The following is a 26439-nucleotide window of genomic DNA, read 5'->3' as shown; positions in this document are numbered from 1 at the left end:
CTGGGCAATTGCCATGAAGTGCCAAGAGGGACTCCCCAGTGTACCTTGGGGGTACCCAGCCTCCCCCCGCCTCCAAATCTGATGCTGGGGAGTTCAGAAGTTAAGGCCCAATATTTGGCCTAATTCTTTCAAAATTGGGATTGCTCCAAAGTAATATGCATGCTAACATTAATTATTTTCACTGGAAATTATGTAGTGATTGTTTTCTGTGACTGATTTAAAAAATGAATCAGTTGGTTAGTACACTGGTTTTTTGCTTCAAACCTGGATCTGAATCCAGCCCAAGCTCCTGGCATGATCATCTCCTTTCTCTGCCAACTGTATGGTCCTTAGTAAAATGAGTTTTTGAAGTTAATAGGCCCACACCACAAAGCTGCCCATAATCCAGCAGTAATTGGCATTAAATTGGCAATCAAGAACCCAAAAAGGCCACAATGATGATTGATGTGAGAAATTGATATGTGGTACAGTTGGGTTTCTCTTCTGGCTCGAGTTAAGGGAAGATAGTTGAGCTAACATAACTGGAGCTTTACTCTGTGTCTGACAATATTCTACCGGATCTCTGTGTGCTTGATATTAAATTGCTTGTACGAAAAGTGTAACAAAATTCATTAAAGCCCCTCCAGCCTCCTATCCAAAGTCAAGCTGACATTCACTGTCTTTATAAAAGCAGGATGTGGCAATAAGATTAGAGAAGAGCATTTGGACTTTTCAATATCACTGTAGTCAAAATAGATTGTTTTAAACATGGAAATCTCAAGAGGAAAGAAACAATGCAGTAATGAGACAGACTGAGAACACAATGGCTGCTTAAACATTGTCATGCATTTGCTTTCAATACAGGTGGGAAGCCAACGCAGACACTAACGTCAGGTAAGGTGAATAATACAAGGCTGTTTGTAAATAACGCTGTTTGTGTTTAAACCTTTATATTTATCTCAACTAAAGTCATTACATACTTTCATTTATATCTCTGTTATGGTACATGTGTAGCCAAAAGTTATTGCTCTACTCTTACATTTTTCAGTAAAGCAATGTAATCCTTTGCAATATTTGTGTATTGGCATATTCAAATTTTCAATGTATTTGCATTTCAGAATGTTAGGGAAGCCAATTAATTTTTAGTCCTTAAAATATTGTATAATTTTGTTTGTTTTCTCAACTTGTTCTGCTTTTTAATCCCTCTCCACTGTCTTCCCATTGCTACACATTCACCTGCAAGAGGCACATTCGAGATGGGTTATCCCTCATAACTGCATCTCTTCCACATAAAGTGATGCAGTGCTTGCCATCTCATGATCCAATTAAGAGCTGTCAAAATTGTCAAACAAAATTGCTCAATTAAGCCAAGCAAATTAAAACATTAAATTTCAGTACTGTGATTCACACATATGGTGCTCAGAGTTACAAATCCAAAGTTCTTCCCTTCAATTCTTCGGACCACTGATTTATAGTGACTAAACGACAAACTCTGCTTTGTCTATATTGGGATTCCTGGATTTTTTGCTGCTCTCCTGTGCATTTCTCAATGTGAATTCCTTTGCTGTGATGAAGATGGGAAATCCCTGGCCCTCCCTATGAAAATGAAAGGGTTGCTATTTTCAATAATTGGAGGTCATTAGTTTATGATAATTAAGTCATAACCCATTTTATTGTTTTTGTGTCAGGGATTGTTATTACTGGTTTTGGAATCGCATTGTGCAATTCCACCCATCTCGCCACAAAAGCAAAATAAAGGAAGGATTACATTGACGTGGTTTCTTTCATAACCTCAGGACATCCCAACACGTGGTATAATGAACAAAGTACTTTTGATTCATAGTTGCTGTTGTAACGTAGGAAAATGTCAACAGTCTTGGTCACAATGAACCGTGAAACACTTTTTTATATTGGAGGCTGACCCAATACTGCAAAATGAATGAATTTACAGTGAATTATGATCTGTCTTACAAATAGACATAAACTGCTCTTTCAGTGCTGTTCAAGACATTCTCCTTCTGACACTTCTTTTGACGTCTTTAAGGAGTAAATGTTCATCTAATTGTTTCTGTTACAGAGCTTACGACTTTAAGAGAAGATAGGAATTTAACTCTTAAATTCTATATCCTCACCAGGAGCAAACTAACATGTTGGCTTTGATACCTGATAGCTTCTACACTGTGGTCAAAGCTGGACCCTTTGCAGAAGCTGTATCAGCTGATTAGATGGGAGGTGGAATGTCTATGAATAGGACCATGTTGATTTGGGTCTAGGTGGACCAGTTCATGAATTCAGGAGAAGTGTGAGGTGCTACATGTTGGTACAAAGAATGGGGAGGAATAATATACGCAAAATGGTAACATTTTAAAGGGACTGAATGAAGGGAGAGGCTTGGGAATGTTTGCATATTAATCTTTGAAGATGGCAGGCAAATTTAACACAACAGTTAATAAGCCATATGGGCTCCCAGGCTTTTTAAATACGTACAAAAGCCAGGGAGTTACTCTAACCCTTTTTAACCAATATAAAAATAATTCAGCCTCACCTGGAGTATTATGTCCAATTCTGGCACTGCACTTTAGGAGAGGATATAGGAGATATTTATTAGAATGTTGCCAGTTCTCATGGATTATAGCAGAAAGTCTGGGGAAGCTGGAGTTGTTCTCCTTAAAGCAGAGGAGGTTGAGAGGAAATTTTAAAGGAGTGTTTAAAATCGTGAAGGATTTAGAGAGAAGCGCAATTGTTTCCAATAGCTGTAAGGTTGATAAGCAGAAGGTATAGATTTAGGTAATTGGCGAAGAACCAGAGGTGACGTGAGGAAGAATGTTTTTATGCAATGAGTGGTCAGAACTTGCAATGCATTGTCTGATAGGATGGTGCATACAGATTCAAGAGTCACCTTCAAAACAGGAGTTGGATAAATAGCTGACATAGAAAGGAATGCAGGGATGTGGAAAATGAGCAGGGGAACTGGACTTGCTCTTCAAATCGGGCAATAGAGACTCAATAGGCCAAATGGCCTCCTTCTGTGCAATACAACTCTATGATTAAGAACATGGACCAGGATTTTCAGGATGGCAGAATTTTGCATCTGGCCATCAAAGAGTTAGTGACAAATGCATCCAGTCAATACTGGCAACCTGGCTGCTCCAATGAGCATTAATTGACTGGAAATGAGGCTTCTAACCTCAGTTGGGAGCTTAGTGGGAAGACTTCTGAAGAATTTTATGAACTCCCTGCCCTCAAACTCACTGGTGGGAGATTGTGAAATTCTGCCCATAACATAAGAGAATATGAAATAGGAGCAGAAGTAGGTTATACAGGTCCTCAAGCCAGCTCTGCCATTTAATGAGATAATGGTTGGTCTGATATTGCCCTTAACTTCATGTTCCTACCTGTTCCTCAAATCCCTGACTCCCCTACAGCTCTAATAACTATTATTCCAGATTGAATGTACTCAACAATTCAGCCTCCACAACACTCTAGGGTGAAAACTTGCAAAGGTTCAGAATGCTCAGAGAGAAAAAAAATCCATCTCCTCTCCATTTGAATAAGACACCCTTTATTCTGAAATGATGCCTTAGCTCTAGATACACCCACGAGGGAAAACATTCTCTCTGCATCTACTCTGTCAAGCCCCCTCAGAAATGTTTTTGTTTCAGTAAATTCCCTTCTCATCCTTCTAAAATCTGATGCATATTGGCTCAACCTATAAGACAATCCCCTCATTCTAGGAATAAACATTCTCCAAACTGCCTCTAATGTAAGCATATTCCTCCTTAATATAGTTAAATAATTTGAAGTTAGTGTCATTTTTTTCAGGTTTTTTTTTGGTGCAGAGTATTTTTTGCGGCATGGGGTTCCATTAGAGGGTTCTTGGAGTAGGAGAGGAAATAGATCTTTGGTTGGGAGGCAATACCTGAAACAACATCAGGGAAAGAGGCATAAAACGGGTGGCACAATGGGTAGCACTGCTGCCTCACAGTGCCAGGGACCCAGGTTTGATTCCAGCCTTGGGTGACTGTCTGGAGTTTGCACGTTCTCCCTGTGTCTGTGTGAGTTTCCTCCGGGTGCTCCAGTTTTCTCTCACAGTCCAAAGATGTGCAAGTTAGGTATATTGACTATCTAAAGTGTCCCTTAGTGTCCCAAGGTGTGTAGGTTAGGGGGATTAGCGGGGTAAACGGAGATAGTGTGGAGGATGGCCTGGGTAAAATACTGTGTTGGAGAATTGATGTAGATCGATGGGCCGAATAGCCTCCTTCTATGCTATAGGGATTCCATGAATACCTCTTGCAGATAATGAAGTCAAGACTTTAGGCACGTTTGCGCCAACTTTTTTTTTTGTGTTTTTTCCTTGATTGTAATTATTCACCATGGTAAGAATAATTGATGGTCTAGGACATAATCTCCAAGTTCATCTCAATGCCAGCCTAATCATCATGCAGACATGAGTTGAAATGGCCCTAATTAATATTTTCATCACTGCTGGAAGCAAACACTGTGGGCACACAGGTGGGATATTTGAAAAGGTTGAGGTGCAACTGAAATTTACAATAAAACCTCTTCTGGGTAAATTATTTCTGCGGATAAGGGAAAATCATTCAGGCCAGGAGCACTCCCATATCATTCAAGGATATCTCCCAGTAGAATTAGCCCATCTGTGCCACTGGCCATGCCCGTGAAGTCTTTATCTTGACCCACTAGAAAGAACATTGCACCTTTGGGAGAGGACATTATGGACCTTTCAATTATATTTTGTTAGTGATATTCAGTGTTGGAATATTTCGACAACAAGAACAATCTAAGAGAAGCAATTTTATTGCCACATTGTAAACATAATCACTTTCAAGAGCAAATATTCAGTACCTCAATTATTAAAAATACAGTGAGGATCAAGTTTCCTCTACTTCTGGATAAATTGGTTTAACCACAACATTCCTTTACATTGACAGAACAAATGTGGGGTTTTCATTTGTTCTGATTTTAAATGTCAGGAGTGTCGATCTATCTCCAGTCTGAGCCCATTTAATCTAGGTGTATAAAAAAGTGTCTGTTTTACTGTACACATTCACCTACATTAAAATCAAGCAAATGAAATTAAATGTACCCTGTCAACTTTCTTTGCCATGGTGTGGAGGTGCCAGCATTGGACTGGGGTAAACGCAGTAAGAAGTCTCACAACACTAGGTTAAAGTCCAACAGGTTGTTCTGTTGGACTTTATCCTGGTGTTGTGAGACTTCTTACTGAACTTTCTTTGCATCAGTCCAGAATATTGGAAAACATACCAAAAAGTTTTTGTTCAGATTGGATTGAGACCATGATTGATAATGACTGTGCAATTTGAGATCTGATTCATGCCACCAGTATGTCCTAGTGGGGGAAGGAGGCTTATTGCTCTTATATTGGCAATATTCTGAGATGGTCACTGCTTAAGTGGCTATATGGTTATTTTCAGTTTATTTGTTCGTGGGATGTGAGTGACACCAGTGAGGCCCCAAAGCAGGCTTGAGTAGATGCAAAGCCCACTTCTGGCATTAACTTTTGTGTGCTCATTGCCCATCCCTAGTTGCTCTAAAGTCAGCCATGTATTGTGGGACTAGTGTTACATGTTGCTCAGCGTGGGTAGGAGTGCAAGTTTCCTTGTTTTAAAGGACACCAGTGAATCCGTTGTGCTTATACAACAGTTAGTAGATTTCGTGACCATTTTCTTCCTGGTGCCTGCCCTTAAATTTCTGGAATTATCAACGATAATTTCAAAATTTGCAGAGAGTTGATTGTTGAATACCAGAGTCACAAAAAGGCTGAGCGATTCTGGAGTACACAAAGCAAAACATGGACACAGATGGGGGAATTAAGTGAATTGTCAAGAAGGTGTAGATTGTATGAAAATAAGTAATCACCATTGAAAGGAGAGAGGATAGCTGAATGTAGATTTAATGATGTTGAGAAAAAATCCAATGTGTGCAAACAGGAAAAGAAACTTGGCAAATAAGAGGGAACAGAAAAATGTCAATAAAATGACTTTGTCTAGTAACTTTAAATCCACATGAAGAAAGACAAGGGGGATGGTGAGATGTTATAACCATCAGTGAATGGATAATTGTTTGTACTGCAATGATAAAGCATACAGTTCTGTGCAGGCAGAGGATGGTAAGCCATCTTGATGCTGCTGTCAAGGTTCTTCATTCCAATGAGAGTTCAGTGAATCCTCTTCCTTTGAAGTCTTGGCATATCACCCTTTTATTTTTTCACACTTTTTGTTCTGTTGTTTCCAACTGAGAATCATTAATAATTAGGGAGATTATTTTGACTATTAAGAATCTTTTTCATAGACCAGTAGAGTTTCTGTTTTGGACACAATTGGGAAATCACATGAGTTGGGCAACGGTTCAAGTTCCTGACAAAACTCATTTGCACAATCACCAACATAGATCTTTCAAAGACCAGTGGAAGCTGACAGAACAATAGAACATAATGATTCATTTTCTTTTATCAAGGAGTATTCCTTGATCTTTTTAAGAGTGGTAGCCTGTTGGAGTTTTATTAATGCAGATGAGCATTGGGTTGTTAGCAAAAATAGCATGTTTTTAAACTAATACCGCATCGACAAGTAACCTGATTGTTGGAATAATTGGATTGTGAGACTGTAATGAGTCAGGAAGTCCAACTGGAAAGGAACATGGTTTATTACAGACTTCAAAAAACACTACTGTGGTATACACACACTGGTCCCTACTTGGGACAGTAGTTTTGATGTGGAAATGCTGGCGTTGGACTGGGGTAAACACAGTAAGAAGTCTCACAACACCTGGTTAAAGTCCAACAGATTTATTTGGTAACAAAACCACTAGCTTTCAGAGTGCTGCTCCTTCGTCAGGTGAGTGGGTCAATGAGCCACACTCAATGAGTCCCACAGGGAAATCAATCAGTGATTTCCTTGTTGGGGTTATCACACCCCTCCTTGCCCCCAAGCCTGAGGAAACCCCCTCATTTCCATGACATGGGGCCTTCTGCTCATCTGGTTGGGAGATATAATGGATAGATCCCCTCACCTGATGAAGGAGAAGCGCTCTGAAAGCTAGTAGCGTTTGTTACCAGATAAACCTGTCGGACTTCAACCTGGTGTTGTGAGACTTCTTACTGGGACTAAAGTTCAACAGGCCCAGTCCTAGGCCTGCTTTATAAAAGGCTCAGGTAATGAGTTCTATCTGGGCAGGGCACTGCCTGTTACCAAGGAAACTCACACTCAATGAGCCCTACAGGGAGATCAATCAGTGATTTCCTTGTGGGGTTATCACACCCCTCTCTGCCCCCAAATCTGAGGGACCCCCCTCACTTCCATGACGATGGGGCCTTCTGCTCATCTGGTTGGGGAATATAATGGAAAGGTGAATGTCTGTTCCATGAAGAGCAACAGAGCCACTCGAGGGGGCTTGTCCTCGGCGGTGACCTCTGACTGGGCGTCTGCCACCCCTGTCTCTATGTCTGAACCAGAATCTTTATTGTCCGGACAATTGGCTCTTGAATTTTCAGAGAGTGGCATTTCCCGCCCACAGTCTGGAGTGAAGGACGCCAACGGTGGTATGTCTGTAGAAACAGTTGCCTCTGTGGAGGATTCTCTGTGATGGAGATGATCTACGTACTCCTTAAGGTCTTCTCCCTGTTTTTTACCTCCTGTTTTCTCAAGAATAATTCCAGGAATCCATGGAGAGCCATCACTGAAATCCCTCACGTGGACCATATCTCCCAGTTTGAAGGTTCTATCTGGTCTCTGACAATCATGGCCCCTTTTCTCGGCTTCTTGTTTTAATTCGACATTGCCAGCCAAATTTGGGAACGTCAGACTAATTCCTAGTCCAAAGCTGTCAACCTATCGCAGCCCTCCCTGGGACAGCATGGTGGCACAGTGGTTAACCTCACAGTGCCAGGGACCCAGGTTTAATTCCCAGTTTGGGTCACTATCTGTGCGGAGTTTGCACATTCTCCCAGTGTCTGTGTGGGTTTCCTCCAGGTGCTCTGATTTCCTCCCACCATCCAAAGATATGCAGGTCAGGTTGATTGGCCGTGATAAATTGATCCTCGTGTCACGGGGATTAGCAGAGTAAATATATTTGGGGTTATGGGAATAGGGGCTGGCTGGGATTGTGGTTAGTGCAGATTCGATGGGCCGAATAGCCTCCTTTTGCACTGTAGGGATTGTATTGTATCAATCGCTCTGCTGGGACTATTCCTGTCGGCATATATGGCATCATCCTACAGTTAAAAAGGAAACTTGTGAACTTTGTTTCTAGAGAACCTGGAGTTTGTTTCTTCTTGCCACTTTTGAATGTCTGGACTGCCCACTCAGCCAGGCCATTGGAGGATGGCTGATAGGATACTATGTGGATAAGCCTTTGACCTTTTGTACTCATGAAGGTCTGAAACTCCCCGCTAGGAAACGGGGTCCCGTTGTCTATCGTGAGAACTTTGGGTGTACCATACATACTAAAAGAATGATGGAGTTTCTCTACAATATTGTAAGAGGTAGTGGAGAAAATCCAATGTATGTTGATCCATTTGAATAGGTATTGCTGAGAATTAAAAACATGAAGCCCATAAATGTCCCTGTGAAGTCTGCACATGCTTGCACCCAGGATCCCCCCGACCATTCCCAAGGGTGAACCAAAACTGCTGGTGGGGCTGTTTGGTTTTTCTGGCAAGCTTTGCACCGCTTGGCCAGGTTTTCGATATCGTTGTCTAAGCCAGGCCACCACACATAGCTCCTCGTCAATATTCCCGTCTGAGAAATTCCTGCGTGGCCATTGTGCAATTCTTGAAGTATTGGTCACTAACCTGGCTGTGGGATAACCATCTGGGTTCCCCACTGGGCGATGTCATCTTCTATACTCTACTCCTGAGATTCAGAGAGATAGGGTCTGAAATCCTCCATCGGTCATCCCTGTGGTCCACTACTTAGGATGATGTGATAGAGTTTCAACAATCTGGGCTCTTTTTGGTGTCCATGCCTAGATTTGCTTGGCGGATACTGGCAGGGTGTCCATGAAGGTGAGTCATCTTTGGAGCAGAAGGTGGGTAATGGGTAGCGGCAGGCAGTTAAAGGCATCCTCTATTTGTCTCCCTGGAGGATGTTCTAAGGTATGTTCACAGGCACCTAATAGCAGAGCCCAGCATTAGATCTAGGCTGATCCAATGGGAGAAATCACCTCTTCTTCCTTGAAGAGGCCTAACAGAGGTTTGCAGTCAGTTACTATGGTAAAATGCTGACCGTAGATGTGCTGCTGGAACTTTTTCACAACAAACACCATGGCTAATCTCTTTTTTGATTGGGGCATCCTTCCTCCCTGCATTCCCCAGGATTTGTGATGTGTACATGGTTGGACATTTTGTCCCATCATCCCAACGGTGCAATAATATTGCTCCTATCCCATAGGGGGAAGTGTTACAGTTTACAATGAGTAATCTCAGGGGACCATAATGGGCCAGTGTGTTCATCGGCAACAATTGTTGTTTGACATTTGTAAAGGTTTTCTCTTGTGGCATTTAACACAACCATTTCTGAATTTGTTTTAACTGTACTTGGATGGGTGCTGGCAGGGTTGCCCATTTCAGTATGAAATTTCCATAGTAACTTATGAGACTTAGGAAAGACTTCAACTCTGTTGATTTCCTTGGAGTCAGAATTCCTGTTATGGCCTTCACCTTCTCTTTGGCAGGGTGTAATCCATCCTTGTTAACTCTGTCCCTGAGGTATGTTACCTCACAAGGATGCAAAGTAAAACCACTAACTTGATGGGAAGACACTAGTCGCTGCCTATGATTATTGTTCAGCAGGCCCAGTCCTGGGCCTTTCTCATAAAAGGCTCAGGCAAAGAATTCCACCTGGGCAGGTCACTGCCTGTTACCAGGGGAACTTATACAAAGAGCCCCACATGAAGATAAATCAGTGGTTCTCTATGGACTTCATGAGGATTATCACAGTGAAATGAAATGATGATTTTGAAATAAATGCAATCAGTTTGCCTTTTTGTAGGATGGATACTCCCAGACTTTCCTGTGAGGTGTCTACTTCCAGGGTAGCTGTCTCCCTGGGATCATAAAATTGCGATGTCAATGCTACTGATAATGACTGTATCAATGCTTGAAAGAGATATTGGTAATCTTCATGCTACAGGAAACACATATCCTTTCTCAACCATTCCATTAGCAAGGAAGATTTTTGACCAAAATTGGGCATTTAAAAGTCAAGAGATTAGAAATCAAGACCCCTTCAAAAATCAGCCTTATCTTGTGGTGTTGACATGCCTTTATTTTATTTTATCCTCTATTTTACTTTGATTGGGAAATATGCCAGCACTGGAATAAAAGAGCCAGAAAACTTGATCTGCTGCACATTGATTTCACATTTGAACTGTTGAACACCACTCCTTCATTACATGCCACTTGCATCAGTAAGCGCAGATTGTAGTCATGTTCTTACTTTGTCCTTCCCACAACAGATATGGCTAACAGATAGCCCAGAAGGAAGTTGTTATAAGCAGCATCATCCAAATGAGGCATGAAATGCAGTGAGGCTTTGTGCCAAGATGGACAAACCAGTAACAATGCTTGACGTCAAGTGTCAAGAAGAATTTTGCACCTGAAAATCTCAGCTTTAACTCTGCTAAAGTGGGTATTTTTTAAGGACAGTGTTTCAACGCTGAGTTGAAATATTGTGGATTGCGGTATACTCATATTGATCCATCCTTCTTTACGACTTATGTGATTGAGTTGCACCAGTCTGTGTGCTCTTTGTAGCCTTCTAATGATTCTGTCCTTTTCCATTTTGTCCAGGTCAACCCTCAATTTGCCATGTATGTGGCTGCTGTGAGTTTGTGGTGGATCAATTGACAAACTTACATTTTCCTGCAAATATAATAATGCAGCTCCCTGATACATCCAATTTTGTTGAACTAATCTGGATTCTCCAATGCTAAGTCGTGAACTGAGGCGAAGGCAATAATTTCCGAGGTTGACTTGCATTGTGAAGTCAGACTGATTCCAAGGATTAGTTTGAGTCCATGACATGCCAGTACTCCTGCAATCAGTGGGACTTTCGATTCCATGATGTATAGCATCTGTGTCACCCAGGAGGATTGATTGTACTTTTACTATGGCTCCTGCTCTTGGAATTAACGAACCTTTGTTTGCTGTGTATTTCACCATGGCTTTCCATGTCTGTGGATGCATGTTTTTTTAGAACTTTCTGGGGAGTAGTATGTTGGTACTCGCCCCTGTATCAATCTTGACCAGTAACAAATAGTTACCAACTTATTTCGAGCAAATCGTTTGAATCTTGGCAAATACTTTGGATGATGTGATGGTGCCACTGTTTTCCTGAAGATTGACAGTATGAAACATGTGTTCACCACTTTTCATCTTGTCGTGAGCATCATCATCATTTTCTGGATTGTCAGTCACTTCATATGTATGGTTTTTGATGTGATTCTGGGTGGTTACTCTTATTGCTTGGAGGTACCCTCTGTGTTGGATCAGCGCATGGCTCTTTGCAACTGCATCAGCCTTTGGTTTAGTGCATTACTGCTGCAGTGGCCCTTTCTTTCCACCACAAGCCTTGCAGAATTGATTGAATGCTGATCATTTTCTTGGTGTCTGCAGAATTCCACACTTGTGTTCCAGTGAGTGCATCAGCCATTGGGGTTGTAAGCTTTGTCGACCTGTGAGGATCACCTTATACTTAAATCTGTCCTTGAGCAGCCATTTGATGCTGTAGATTTTGGACCTTTCTTGTGATCTTTCATGGGAGTGGATTTGATCACCAACTCATTAACACTGCAATGAAGTTACTATGAAAATCCCCAAGTCGCCACACTCCACCATCTGTTCTGGTACGCTGGGAAAGAATTTAGCAATGTTCATGCGCCTAACCAGCACAGTCTTTCAGACTATGGGAGGAAACTGGAGCATCCAAAGGAAATCCACGCAGACTACGGGGAGAACATGTTGACTCTGCACGGGCAGTGACCCAAGCTGGGAATTGGAGCCAGGTCCCTGGAGCTGTGAGGCAGCAGTGCTAACCACTGTGCCACCATGCTGCCTGCAAGGGATCGAGTAAACAGTTGGTGGGTCCATCTATTAAAACTGAGCACATGAGAACAGTTCCATTTAATGTAATGGGCTGATGGGGAGTCAATTTAAACATCTTGATTGCCTCACTCACTACCCATCCATAAACAGAAAGATCTTTTTTATTCTGATTTCCATCTTTCTATTTTCCCCAACCCGTAAGTTTGGAGTGTTCCAATCCTCTATGACTAACTTGCGCAGCAAACTCAAAGTAAGATAAAATATATAGGTTTGGTTTATTTTTACACACACACACACACACACATGCAAGGGAGGTTTCTCAACGTCCACCTCTTTTGTACATATGCAATAAATGGGAGATAAGGAAAAAGGAAAAGGATTCAGGACATGACCATGATCAAATACAAATTAGGGTTTTATGTGTGTCTGGAATCCAGATTCAAAAGCCAGATGGAACCTTCCTTTAGAGGAGATTGTGAAGTGATCCTGTCTTTCCAAAGTGAGATTTCTATGGTGAAAGAAGAGGCATCTACAATGAACAGGTCTTGGAGGCACAAGTTCCAAATTTTCAGCAGTGCAGCTTTTGAGTGCCAGTGTTCTTTTTGTTGCCAGTTACTTGATGGTAGACGGCACTGACCAATGCCTGGATGCCACTTCTCTTTGGAGATCAAACTGTAACTGACCACAGATCAAAGACTGTATAATTAAAGGAATTCAGATAACCCTAGTCTTCTTCATGTCACACTGGTTTTGGGTTATTAAACAAGGCCGTCTTGTTGGAATCATCATATTAGAACAGTTAATGTTTAGGCTATTAGTGCTGATATTGCCTCACAGTGCCAGGGACCCAGATTTGATCCTGGCCTTGGGTGATTTTCTGTCTGAAGTTTGCATGTTCTCAACTCCTAAAGATGCTCTTTTGAAGGGTTGGTGTATACTCAATTGGCCGATGACCTCCTTCTTTACTGTAGAGATTCTGTGACTCTTGGAGAATAGGATCTACAAATGTCTGTTTTTGTTGGAAGCTGGCTGGAGCAGGCCAACGGTCTGCTGGGCCATTGTGTTAGCTTGGCTGGATTGTTTGTGTGATGCAAAAGATATTATGTTCCTGATGTTTAAGGGGTTAGCTTTTGTTCACTTTGAAGTGGCTCAGAAACTTCTGGAAGCCAGCATATGACCAACTGGTGCCATCTTGATCTAATAATTCGTCACCTTTAACATGAAAAACATTTGAATTATCCAATAATTTGAATCAAATAACATCAAAAGCACAGCAACATGGAAACTTTATGCCTGAAATTGAATTATCAAATACAATTTTGAATTGAATGAATTTTTGTTGATCGGAGAAAAGGGCCAATGTCTTAGTCATACTGCACAAGCTGGAACTATAGTCAACATGACACTACAAAAGCAAGAAATGTTCACACTGATAAGCTGGAATGTTCACTATCATTGTGGATAAGATGAAAGGTAGCTTTCATACAAAGTGGTTTTTCTTTGATCAACTGAACTGAACTGAAGAGATGTTGAAATGTACAATAAACCACACCCAATCCATCCAAAACGCCACTCTTCCCCTTACTTCAGTATTCATGTTGCATTTCCATTGAAGGAATTTTTATTTATCAGTAAGTGGAGGAATCACCATGTACAGATTTTATTATTGACTTGTTTCATTCAGTTAATATGTGAGTAAACTAATGAAAGAGTGACAGAAAGTTTTGTTTGAGTGATTTGGGTCCTCACTGTCATCCCTGTTTATGAAGCTACAATGATCATAGAATCCCTTCAGTCCATCAAGTCTGCACTAACCACAATCCCACCCAGCTCCTACTACCTGCTAATTTACCCTGTTAATCCCTCTGACACTAAGTGGCAAATTAGTCTGGCCAGTCAATCTAACCCCACATCTTTGGACTGTGGGAGGAAACCAGAGCACCTGGAGGAAACCCATGCACACACAAGGAGAATGTGCAAACTGCACACAAGCGGTAACCCAAGCCGGGAATCAAACCTGGGTTCTTGGCGCCATGAGGCAGCAGTGCTAATCTCTGTGCCACCGTGCCATTAAATCACATTCCTCAAGTTGAAATCAGTCAATAATCTATATGGAAGGTTTAGCATGAACACTATTAACCAAATGGAAACAAGCTAAAAGCTGATCACGCAGACCCAAAGTTAACTCCTTGGTGGAAGTCACTGTCCAGGCTTCACAACAGCACCCCCAGGGCAAAAGCTTCAGGTTAAAATTGAAGTTGGGCCTCAGTGACTTCTTCTGCCTATTTAACAAAGGACCCACAGCCTTCCAGTGTGTGTTTCTCTCACATACTCTAAAGAACAGTTTAAAATTACAAGTGATATTGAAGGTGGTATTTTGCTGCTGCACGTGTCTTGCACTGAGATGGCAGGGTTAGATTTGGACTGTGAATAAAGTTCAAATTCTAAGTGGCGAATATGCGTTAAAATGGGAATTGCTAGTTTCATCTGTGCGATTTTCAGAATGAATCCCCCTGCCCCCACACCCTGAGCACTGCAAAGTGCTCCAGAGAGATTTGTGCTGAAAATCTGAGGTGTATTCCTGCTGGAGAGGCCAGCAGCATAGCGCTGTGTGGGCACTGCACGTGTGCCAATCTGTCAGCGTAGAGATCAGCACCTGCACAGTGGGCCGGCATAGCTGGCCTCCCAATCATTGGCCAGCCTGATGCTGGCTAGCCCCACGACCCCACATCACTGGCTGGGTGACCCTCCCGCCCCTCTGAACGCTGGGCTGCGGGATGTCTCCTGGCCAGCCCCAATTTTCCCTCCCACTGACCAGCCAAATTCTGTCCCAATTTCTCTGACTCCCTCCCCCACTGGCAGTCCCGAATCCCTGAAACCCTCCCTCCCACCCCAATGGCCAGCCCCGATCACCCCCTTTGCTCCCTCTGCCAGTGGTCCTTATGCAGAGTAGTAGCGGGACCCCTCCACCCCCACCAATCCCCTCATAGGCTCCACCCCAATAGGCCCTGTCCCTTCTGACCCCACCCCCTTAGCACTGCTCAATACCCAGTGGGCAGTGCCAAGGTGCCCCTTAGGCAATGCCAGGGGACCAGGCTGGCAATGCACAGGGGGCACTTCCCCTGTTCTCCCCAATCTCATGGGAGGGCCTCCATGACCCCCCTTCATTCCAACGGGTCTGGGCTGCCCTTTGGTGAGGAGTTGTTGTAAACCCTGCTGGAGTGAACCAATTCTGGCAGGGGGAGTGGTGAGGGAGACGCTAGCAGGCTCGAAGGCTTCAGTCCTGGACCCGCTAATGGGATGGTAATGCCAATTTCAATATTTAAATCACCACCGTGCCGATTTCCAGTGCCAAACTGATGACGCCAGAAATCCTGGCCCTGGAGACGCGTGGAGACAATGCCACCCGGGGGAGCCTGTGAAACATTCTCCGCTGATGTCTCCTGGCTAGAGCAGTGCAGCAGGCTGGGAGAACTGCTCCCCCATACCAATTAAAACTGCCAAATTAACCTTCTAAATTTAAACTCAGACTTCTTTGAAAGTTAGGATCAATTCTTTCGCAGTTACTTTGATTGTTTTCTCAATTTGAAGCTATTATTTCCTCCAGCATTCTCTGCTCTTCACAGAGAAACACAACAGGAAAATGAAAGAAATGTCAATATCAAGTGGAACTTTGAAGTTTAATGCAAGTTAGAAATGTAAAATACAAATTGGTGATATTTTCTACTTAAGAATAAGAACAGCATCCTACACAAAATGATTTCCATGTACACTGCAGGGCGGCTAATATCTTTTTTTAAATTAATCAATGAATGAGTCATGTATTTATGTTACTGTACAGCCTACCGAGAGTTAAAAGATTGGATATAATTCAACTTGATGCAAAAGCTTTTGTGCATTGATTGCTGAAGCACTTTTATGGTTGGAAATAACATGAAATTTGACCAGGGCAGGAACATAACACACCACCTGCTGCTTAATTCCATTGAAGTTCCTGGAATTACATTTTCAGCAGGGCACTTACACAGTAGCCAATGGGATATCACTCCCCTTACAGCCCAGCCCAAGTTGAATGCCATTCCCAAGATCACTAGTTTGCACTTGGAAATTGGAGTTTCCATTAATGATTAAGGATGTAACGGACTCTCTAGCATTTTTCAGAACATCCCAAAGTGAGTCAACTTACTCCGCTGTTATAATCTAGGAAAATAGTAAACAGTACACAACAGAAAGATATCAAGTTTGATTTCTTACCTGCAATAAGATAATCTGATCTCAGTTGGAGCACTGGTGAGTTATTATAATTAATCACAATACCCCCAGAATGGGAAAGAGAAGTATTAGTAAGGTTCCCACACCTAATTATTGTCAAGTGGATCTTGTTTGAAGCTCTGTGCTTGTGAGCTTTGGAGATGTCAGTTATAGGGTCCACAGTGATGTCTTCCATGGTAAAACTGTCCTTCAATGGTCACTGTTTCAATATATTACTAGGATGCTACTGGGACTTGATGATTTGAGTTATAAGGAAGGGCTAGGTAGATTGGGACTTTTTTCCCTGGAGTGTAGGAGGCTGAGGGGTGACCTTAAAGAGGTCTATAAAACAATGAGGGGCATAGATCAGCTAGATAATCAACATCTTTTCCCAAAGGTAAGGGGGGGTCTAAAAGTAGAAGACATAGGTTTAAGATGAGAGGGGAGAGATACAAAAGGGTCCAGAGGGGCAATATTTTCACACAAAGAGTGGTGAGTGTCTGGAACGAGCTGCCAGAGGCAGTAGCAAAGGCAGGTACAATTTTGTTTTTTTAAAAAGCATTTAGACAGTTAAATGGGTAAAATGGGAAAACAGTGATATGGGCCAAAAGCAAGCAAGTGGGCCTAGCTTAGTGGTTAAAAAAAGGGCAGTAGGGATAAGCTGGGCTGAAGACCTGTTTCCATGTTGTAAACCTCTATAACTATGGTCGATATTTTACGACCTAACTGGTGCGAATCTCTTATCCCGGGTTGGGTATGGCGATAAAATTCCAGCTTCTTTGTCTGATAAATAGAGAAGCAGTGCCTGGAGAAGTGCCATCACCCTTTGAACCATGTCAAAGTATAAGGCAGCACCCTGAGGAGAGGAGGGAGGAAAAAGGAGAATAGATGTGTGAAAAAATATAGGGTGAGCAAAAAAAGGTTATGTTAGGAACCAAAAGAAGCAATTAGTAATGCAAATACTAAATCGTCCATCCCAGCAGTGCATTTCCCAGATAATTTACAATTCTTAGAAGAAAAGCAACTAATTGTTCTTGGCTGAAAAATACTGTGCCTTGACAGAAAAAAAACCTGTCTACTCTCTGAGGTTCCTTGAAGCTGGTTGAAGAGCAATTAATCCTCTGAGAAATGCACCTCCTTTGAAATCTTAAGGATCTGCTTGTTTTCTAATACATTCAATCATTATTTCTTGAGGATAAATTTGTGTATTCAAGTCACCTGTCCTATAAATCATTTCAAAAAATATTAACATATAAATTATTATTTGCAATATTAGCATACAAAAATTAGTGTGTTCATTCCTCTCTCCATTATTCTGAAATGGTTGAAAAGAGAATGAGAAATAAAGAATATGCATAGATGTACCCATTAATCGCATCTTTGGGATTGTCAAATTTTATTTGCTAATAATTCTGTGAAGTATCTTGCAACATCTTGCTGTATTATAGGTGCTATACAAATGCAAGAGGTTTTCATGTTGTTGTCTCAAACTGATTCACTTAGAAGGATTTATTTTGAAATATGTCGAATCCACTGTTTCTGTGTGGGTGCACAGCACAATCCTATTAACAGCAATGAGATAAATGGCCAGTTAATCTATTTGTATGGGTAGTGTTGGTTGAAGAAACATTGTCGCCCAGACCGCTGGGTAAATTTCTGCTCCTTTTCGCATAGTAGCAAGAGATCTTTAACAATTCAATTTTACTTCTCATCAGAGGGACAACAATTCCAATCCACAATTTCTGACTCACGAGATCAGAAGTGGAAGCATCACCAACTGAGCCAAGCTGCTATGAGCCGAGAGATCAAGTTCATTATTCATGCTTCTGCAGTCATTTCCAGGCTCGTGCTTTGATTTGACAAACAGTGTTATTTGCCATTACATTGTCACCCATCAACAAATGATAGTCACACACTCCCCAGCAAGTTCAATTCTGGAATAAGAAATGTAAAACTTGCCCGAGGACTAAATTATCATGCTATGCTTTAAACATCTCTCTCTCTTTCTCTGTTTCCATGTCTCTGTTCAACATTTCAACATTGAAATTGTTGGAAATTGCAGTGTAAACAACATTAGTCAAATGCACATACCTGCTTGTAAAATAGCCTTTCATTATTTTCATCTTAATACAAAATTGCTAGCTGTGTTCAGCTAAAAGTTCTTCTTGTGATAATGGAACTATTTCTGCAGAAGCAAACCTACTGCTTCCTTTTCGTAAATGTCAAACATGATGGTATTTGAATATTGTTAAATTTTGTGTTGTTTCCTCACACGCAGGAGCCACTGAGAAATGTTTATTTCGAGTTTGGTGGAAGCAAATTCAATATGGTTCAGACTTGTTCATCACAGTAGAACAGGCTGTCATATTTTAGGACAACATCCCATCATATGCAGATTGATGACAATGATTTTATTTATTCTTAGATTGATACTAATACAGTAAAAAATGGAGCTATTGTGCAATTGAATTCTGATAAGTCATTCTCTGTGACCTCTTACACCTACTATTTGAGACAACACTTCAAACACTGCATCGTCTATTGATTACAATTCTGACTAAACACAGTGCACCATCATTTTAGAGAACACCGTGAGATGGATATTTGTTTTGGCCCTACCGCTCTGATAATAAATGGTTACAAGTAAATTTCAAAGTAGTTACACGGGTGAGAGATTCTAATAGCATCATGAATCACAACAGCATATCTCAAGCAATTCATGCCATGGACATGGGATTTGTGTGGCCCCTTAGAATTTGTTCAGTGCCATTTGTTGTTTTCTACACAATTTGACACTGATCAGTGACTTTACACACAGGCTTATTACTTTTTGTTTACTGAAATGATTTGCATCCATTCTGTTTGAGGGCCACTGGGGTTGTTTCTGTCTGAGTGGCTGCAAGGCCCTGCCACATGAAAAAGTAAGTCTGGATATATTCCTGCGTCACTTCAATAATTTATATCTTTAAAATTTCAATCTACCTCTTTGCATGAATTAAGTCTGGTTCCAGTGTCAGTAAAGATAAATGGAAACAAGAGGCTGAATTTAGATGGACTAACACACATGAAATGGGATGCCTGATATCGTGTGTATCTGGCCAACTCATGATCATTTTATTTCCGGGTTTCCCATTCCATCAATGCAGCAGGCATGATGATGACCCAGGGCTATGCCTTGCTTCATGTACACCTCTGTGAATGTGCTGCTGGAGACTGTGAACCAAAGGAGAGCGAGAGACTATTCTTTAGCAATGAGTGGGAGAAGCCGGCTGACCAAACCGAGAAGGTGTGTTTGGAGGTGGCAAAAGAGGCCAGCAGCAGGAGAGTGGTGCCATGCAAAAAGCAGTTTAATGATCTTACCAGGGCAGGAAAGGTGAGAACAGTGACATATTCACCTAAATCCTCAAATGTGCATCACCCCAACCCCATCACCCTGACTTTTCAAGCTGACCTCATAACCTCATGCCTCACAACCATTCACCGTAAAGGAACAAACATTTCTCCCTGGCTATGCATTTCCTTATATCTCCAACTATGCATCCACCATTGACTCAATCACATCCTTGTGCAATATCATTGTTGTTCCTCATGCTCACCCTCAACATCTACAGTCCGTCCATCAGGTGGACAGATGCCATTACTTGCATAGGTCTCTTCTTTCCCATCTTGCAGGGAAATAGATCTGAGCCCACCAAAGAGAGAACTGGAGGCAGAGATCTTACAAGTCACAAGTGCAAAGGAGGAGATTTGGAGACCAGTGGAGTTGTGACGTGCCTAGCCATCAGTGATGGAGAGATGGGGGCCTGCCAGCTAGCTGTAACAGGATTCAGTATCGCACAGCTGTACAGCTACCAGTCATGTTAACTTGACAACAAGAGTGAGTGAAATATAATCGTGTTCATGTTGATAATTTGTATCATTCTTAAGTTGACAATACTCATTCATGGTCTTCTTTCACCCACAGGGCCTTCGTGTGTCCTGAGAAAGTGGACGAAAGTCTCTGATGATGATTCCTCAGAGAAAGGCCATCTCTCTGAATGTGCATCATCAGAGGACCGATCCAGAATTTACACCAGCTCAGATAGTCATAATTCTGTGGGACAGGTTAGTGAGATTATTGTGATTTCACATTGTGAATTACACTTCACAAGTGAACAAGAGCAGGCAGTGGAGTCAGGGACAGCAGTGATGAGTTCATGTCAGAGGACACAAGTCTTACCAAACTCTGCCCAAATGGACACATGTTATACCCTAAGGACCATCGCTGAAGAAAATAATCATTAAGGAACAGCGGAGATTGTGCAATGTATTGACAGGCATTCCAAGCACACTGTCCACAATTGCAAATGGATTTTATGAATCCACATCAAAAATGAGTGGGTTTCTGTCACAGGCCATTGCGGTGATGTCTTCTTCCATGGATAGAGGGGCGAAATCCATGGAACATCAAACGCAAGTGCACACCTTTGGCTGCCACCTTGAAAAGGATGACTGACACTTTAATTTTGACCTTAAGGCACCCTGCTGACCTTCAGAAAAATGCTCTCCAGCAAAGTGGTAGCAGAGAGGTGCACCTAGGCAATGAGAGGGATAGGGGACTGGAAGTTAGGGCGTTGCTCAAAGATCTTCCATTCCTCACCCATTGGACAGTCAGTACGCATCATTCTGTCTTGTGTCCCGATGGACAAATCTGTCCCACCATGGCTGAAGGGCAGCAATGTTTGGTAAAGCCTGTGATCCAAAGGACATCATCCAGGAACATCTCAACAGTCAAGAGCTGGGATGTGAGAAACCTGTCTCTACATCTGCTGAAACCACAAGGTTTGCAACATGTAGGAGCAGTGGAAAAAAAGGAAGCGTTAAAATTTGCATTGGCACAAGAATATGTGTAAGGGTAGGTATTTTGTACTGTTAGTGTCTATTCTTCACTCAAAGCACATATATTATTATTTTACACCTTTTTCCTGTGTTGCACATTCTTAGTTGAGGGCTTGTTTTCAAATGTGTTTTTCAGTTGTTGGTGATGAATAGAAAGGCCTGATTTAATGATGGCTGGTAGAAGGTGTGAAAGGAAGGCTTGTTTGTTTACAGGATTTGTTGTGTTAGTGATTTGGATGCAGAGTAGGGAAAAGGTAGGTATTATATGAAGTTGTGAGATGGGTACATTGGTAGAACCTAAGTGAATCTTGCAATAATCAGGGCATCCCAGGTAGCAATGTGCACCACTGGTGATACACTAGTCTCGTTACACTCTACACCCCCCCATCTACATCCTCCTCTTTCTCGTATTTCTCCCCTTCTTCTCTGTGTCACTGTGCTCTCTGCCTTGGCCGTCCTGCACACTCTAGCCTGACTGCTGGGCAATACAGTGTACAGAGTAGTGCACCGTTATCATTCTGGACATCCTGGCTGGTATGTACTGAATGATGCCTCCAGATCTGTCCAAACAACTGAAATTTCTGTTCAACATACCAGTGGCTTGTTGAATGACACATCTGGTTGTTCTATTGAATTCATTGCTACCTGAGTGGGTTCGTGATTTGTAGTCCTTTCGGTATCTTGTTTGCTTTCGTGCATCTTTGTAGAAACTTGATGTCTGTGTCGATATGCACGATCTTCCTCTCTCCACTTGGAGCCAGCAGTTTCGTGTCGATGGTAGTCATGATGTGGAGATGCCGGCATCTCCACATCATAACAACTCAGGTTCCTGAGAGGTATCATTATCCACATTTTACTAGATCTCCATTGTCTCCGAGAAGGCTGCCGCTTCCAAATGTGAAGAGCTCAAGAAGACTGAACTGATGGACTGTGCAAGATGAAACCATTATGGCAGATGCCTGGAAAACTTACAGGCACTTGCATAAAGATGTTCTCATGATTGAACATGAGTAACATTTTGATGGAGCAAAAGCTTATGTAGTTGACAAACACTCCAACGTGCTTTGACTGCCACTTGCGTATATTCAATGACATCTTTCACCTATGGGCAGCCAGCCAGAGCCACAAAGCACCCACTCATTCTGACTGACATTATTAAAAGTTGACACATTTGGTGACCTTGGTAAGTAACCCATCAGCCAGCTGTCTTATACATTTATGGGTGGAATTCTTCGGCTACGCTGGTCTAAAAGCTGGAAATTCCCACCTGATTGTCAGTGGGGTTTCACATTGACCGCAACCCTGCCTGCTAAAACTCTAGTGGCTGGCTGGATGGGAAAATTCCAGTCTATATGTGTTGACTGCAAGTTCCTACATATGTCTAAAGCAGAATTTTGGTGAGATCTAGCAACAAAAAAATATATAGGGCACGATGGCCTTGACTGCTGTTGTTAAAGCATGACCACCAGTCCACTTGGCAGCAGCTCCTGTTAAAATTGCCACTGAAGAGAAATTGAAGTCCATTCTGGAATGAATTTAACACCATATGAAATCAATAGCTTGAGGATTTCCATCAATGCCATTCTCAATTTACATTAAAAAAAAGACCATTAATCTCTATTGGCTTGCACACCAGGGAGTCAATGTACAACTTCACCATCTGAGTGCTGGCAATAGAGTGGAACAGATCATCCGTTTGTTTTAGAATTTGCTGAAACTTTGTTTGGAATGAGATGAAAGGTGAGCAGGCAATCCGCTCTCATGTTACCAACCAGACAATGAGGTTGAAAATTACCCACAATTTCCACAACTAGTCAGCACCAATGGAGCAGGAAACTTTTTTTGGGGGAACTAGGCCACATATTGTACAAACAAAAGTATTTATTCTATGATGTACTCTCCCATAAGCAAGCACACATTATTGCTTATTTTGCTTATAGGAAAATGTGACAAATTGATCCTGAGATGTGTTATTCATTCTATGATGTGTACCATGCAAATAGAAAATAGAAAAGGTATAGTTTGAAGTTGAAGTGTTAAATCCTGAGTATAAATAAAAGTACATTCATCTTATCTGATTCAATACCTAAAACATGAATTATTTAGAACTCAAATAAGGCAATATATAATTCAATAATGTCCTCCTTCAGGGAAACTGGCAAATTCAGAATGTGTACGAGAAACTAAATAATACTTCATGAGAATTAAATCAATATTTTTTGCCAGAATTCTTGAACGGTCATAGAAACAAATCAATATTTAATGCATTTTTGTCATTGGAAATTTACTTAATACACGTAGAAAAAAATAATAAAATTCACATTTTGCTATACTGCAAATTCAAGAAAGTAGAATGGTTTGCAATAGGACTGCAAGAAAAGTATCTTTATTTTGTTATTATTTTCTTTACTTAGCTCGTTTATATGGACCAGTGACTTTTATAGCTTTAGCATCTGTTTTCAGAAACTTGTCACGTTGGACCTTTCTCTTTGTACATCATGAATGAAAAAACATTCTGCCAATGGCATGTATAATTCAAAATAAGTATTAGATGCTGTTCATCGTTCAGCTCAACTCCACTGCATTTACCTCAACTCCCATTTATCCTCTTTTGATCCATATCCCTTGCTGGGAAGGGAATGGGGAAATGTGGAGAAATATTAGACAGGCCAATGCAACATGAAGACTATACTCATCAACTAGAGAAGGGATATGACTGAGTGCCTCAAGACAAAGTCTGGATATGTGCTAGAATTCGAGGGGTCACTAAGAAGTACGTGCAATTATTGCAGGACACAGACAAGAGTAAGAGACCATGTGGAGAAATGTTTCAAAGACAAAGTTGGATTGCACCAAGGATCTGCACTGAGCCCCTTTTTCTTCCTGATCGTCATGGATGAGCTACCTGAGCAAGTGAGATGGGAAGTATCATAGCCCATGGTGTTTACTGACTACATTGAGGTATGCAGTGGGGATGAGGTGAATACGACTGAGTACCTGGAGCACTGGAGAAAAGCACTGGATGCAGGGGGAGGAAGATCTGAAGACTAAAGACCCAATATGTGGAATGCAAGACTGAGCTTGGAGAAGGGGATCAGAGCGAAGAGGTGTGGAAAGCGAGTTGTTTCAATTGGCTGAGGGCACTGGTGGTAGAAGGTGGAAGCATTGAAATGAAAATGAAGCAATAGATTAGTTCTGTTTGGAGTAATTGGAAGAAGGGCAGTAGTGTGACAGGAAAGTATTGCTGAAACTGAAAGGAAGCATCAACAAGACGTTTTTGAGAGCAAACTTGTTGCCCAAGTTTCTGCATTATCTAACATCAAAACGAGAGACTAGATACTACTGAAATGCGGACACTGAGATTGTTACATGGAGTAATGAGAAAGGGTAAAATCGGGAAATAGCAAGAACATCATGGGGATCAGTGAATGTGGTGGGAGCATGGAAGAAAGTAACTGAGAGGAGATGTAAGAAATATATATATAGAGAGAGGAAATATGATGAGGAGCGTGCCAGGAAGAAGGAGAAGGGGAAAGCCTAAGACCAGATGGCAAAGTGCAGCCATGAGACAATTAAACGCAGTTGGATTGGAAGAGAAATGGGTGACTGAACGGGAGGAGATGAAGAAGGATGATCAACTAGCATTCGGGCTACATCAGGTGCAATGGGAAAAACTGGAAGAAGAAGCTTCATATCCCTTGATGCTCTCACACAACAAAATTATACCATTCAACCCGAAAAGCTTCAACTGAATCTGTGTCCACAGAGGACAGAGTTCCACTATTCTTTGTGCAAAAATAGTTCATCCTGATTTTACTCCTAAATGGTCTAGTTTCAATCTTAAGGCTGTGCCTCCTTGTTCTCAATTTCCCCACCATGGTACATAGTTTAAAATAAGCTGGAATCTGAAACAAGAACAGGGGATGCTTCTGAAAAGAGAGAAAGCAGAGCTAATGTTTTGAGCTCTTTTGGTTCTTTATGAGATGGTATCTAGTCTTTCTGTGTCTGCCCTTCATCGTCGTAATGACTTCAGATGGTCACGCCTCAAACTTTATAGAAGCAAATTTATGTGAAAAAGTCTAAGTGTCTAGCTAGGATGAAAACGGGAGAATTTCAGATCCGATTTTTGGACGAGTCCAATTTGCATACCTTATGCACTTTGAGAGAGAAAGAATGGACTACACCATTTCTAGCTGCGAGAGGGAGGGAGCAGAACTTAACTTGCCAGAAAGGCTGCTGCAGCAGCAGACCTGTGGCTGCACATACACAATGGCAACCAGCAGAGAGCTTACAGGTCTGAAATATCTGTTAGCTCTCTGCTGCCGTAGCTGGCCTCGACCCAGCAACTCCCCCATCCCAGCCATTGCGGGGCCCCAAAGCTTATCACCCTTGCCCAGAAATATTGCCCCCTCGCCCCGCCACTCAGACCACTCAAGCCCTCCTTCCACCACCACTCCCCCTCCACCAATCGTGATGTAGACTGGCAGCGTGCCCTCCAGTCCTTACCCGACCAGCCCACCTCTTCAGACCCCACCCCTTCAGACCCTGCCAGAAATGAGCAGGAGGTCGAATACACCGGTGAGATCACGAGAGGCAAGAAATCAGGCATGAATCTGATTTCTCGGCTCTCACATAATTCCAGAGGCTCCGTCGACCCATCGAAGGCTGGGGCGAAGTGATAAAACTGCATCCCAGAGTCAGAAGAGTAATTATATAGTTATAATTCAGTGCATCCTTTCTGAGGTTCAGTGTGTGTCAGTAGATGCCTTGTGCAAGTTATTTTAATATTCTACAGTATACATCACATATTTAGATAGTAAGCAGAGGATAATGTATTTATTTATGTTGTACGCATGTTTAACAATAATGTGTACAAAAGGGAAAACAAGCTCTTTAGGTACCTGTTGCTTCTCCATTTTCTCCTCTTTTGTGACAGTATTGTAGTTTGTCAACTGCATTCTAGAATTAAATGGCTGTATTTTGAAACAGTAGTCGATCTGATAATGTTAGAAATAAGCAATTATCTTTCATGCTAACCTCTACAGCGCACACTGGTGATTAGTGTATTTCCTGTCTTAATCAGCTTCTTCCATTTTAGCTTAAGTCACATATGACTGACATAGTAATCAATGGTCATGTAAAATTTCCAATTCGGATTGTATTGTCAGCAATTAATAACTCCTAATAAATGTACTCAGATCAAGTTTAAATTCCTCATTATCAACAGACTGCAGAAGAAGAAAGCA

General features: G+C 41.8%; 1 protein-coding gene across 2 annotated transcripts in view; it reads left to right on the top strand.

Annotated features, from left to right (window-relative positions):
• vstm2b (V-set and transmembrane domain containing 2B) overlaps positions 1-26439 on the top strand; it is a 47898-nt gene that overhangs the window by 13003 nt on the left and 8456 nt on the right. The window contains exon 5 of one of the 2 annotated variants that reach the window (XM_080188097.1): positions 844-873. The exons of the other annotated variant lie outside the window; for it this stretch is intronic. Within the exon in view, the coding sequence (XP_080044223.1) occupies positions 844-873 (30 nt within the window). The remainder of the gene's footprint in view (positions 1-843; positions 874-26439) is intronic. 2 annotated transcript variants of the gene reach the window in all.

Source organism: Carcharhinus amblyrhynchos, chromosome 4 (genome assembly GCF_965287045.1).
Source record: "Carcharhinus amblyrhynchos chromosome 4, sCarAmb.v2.hapA, whole genome shotgun sequence".
In the NCBI taxonomy this organism is placed as follows: Eukaryota; Metazoa; Chordata; class Chondrichthyes; order Carcharhiniformes; family Carcharhinidae; genus Carcharhinus; species Carcharhinus amblyrhynchos.
This window is presented reverse-complemented; position numbering and strand designations above follow the sequence as displayed.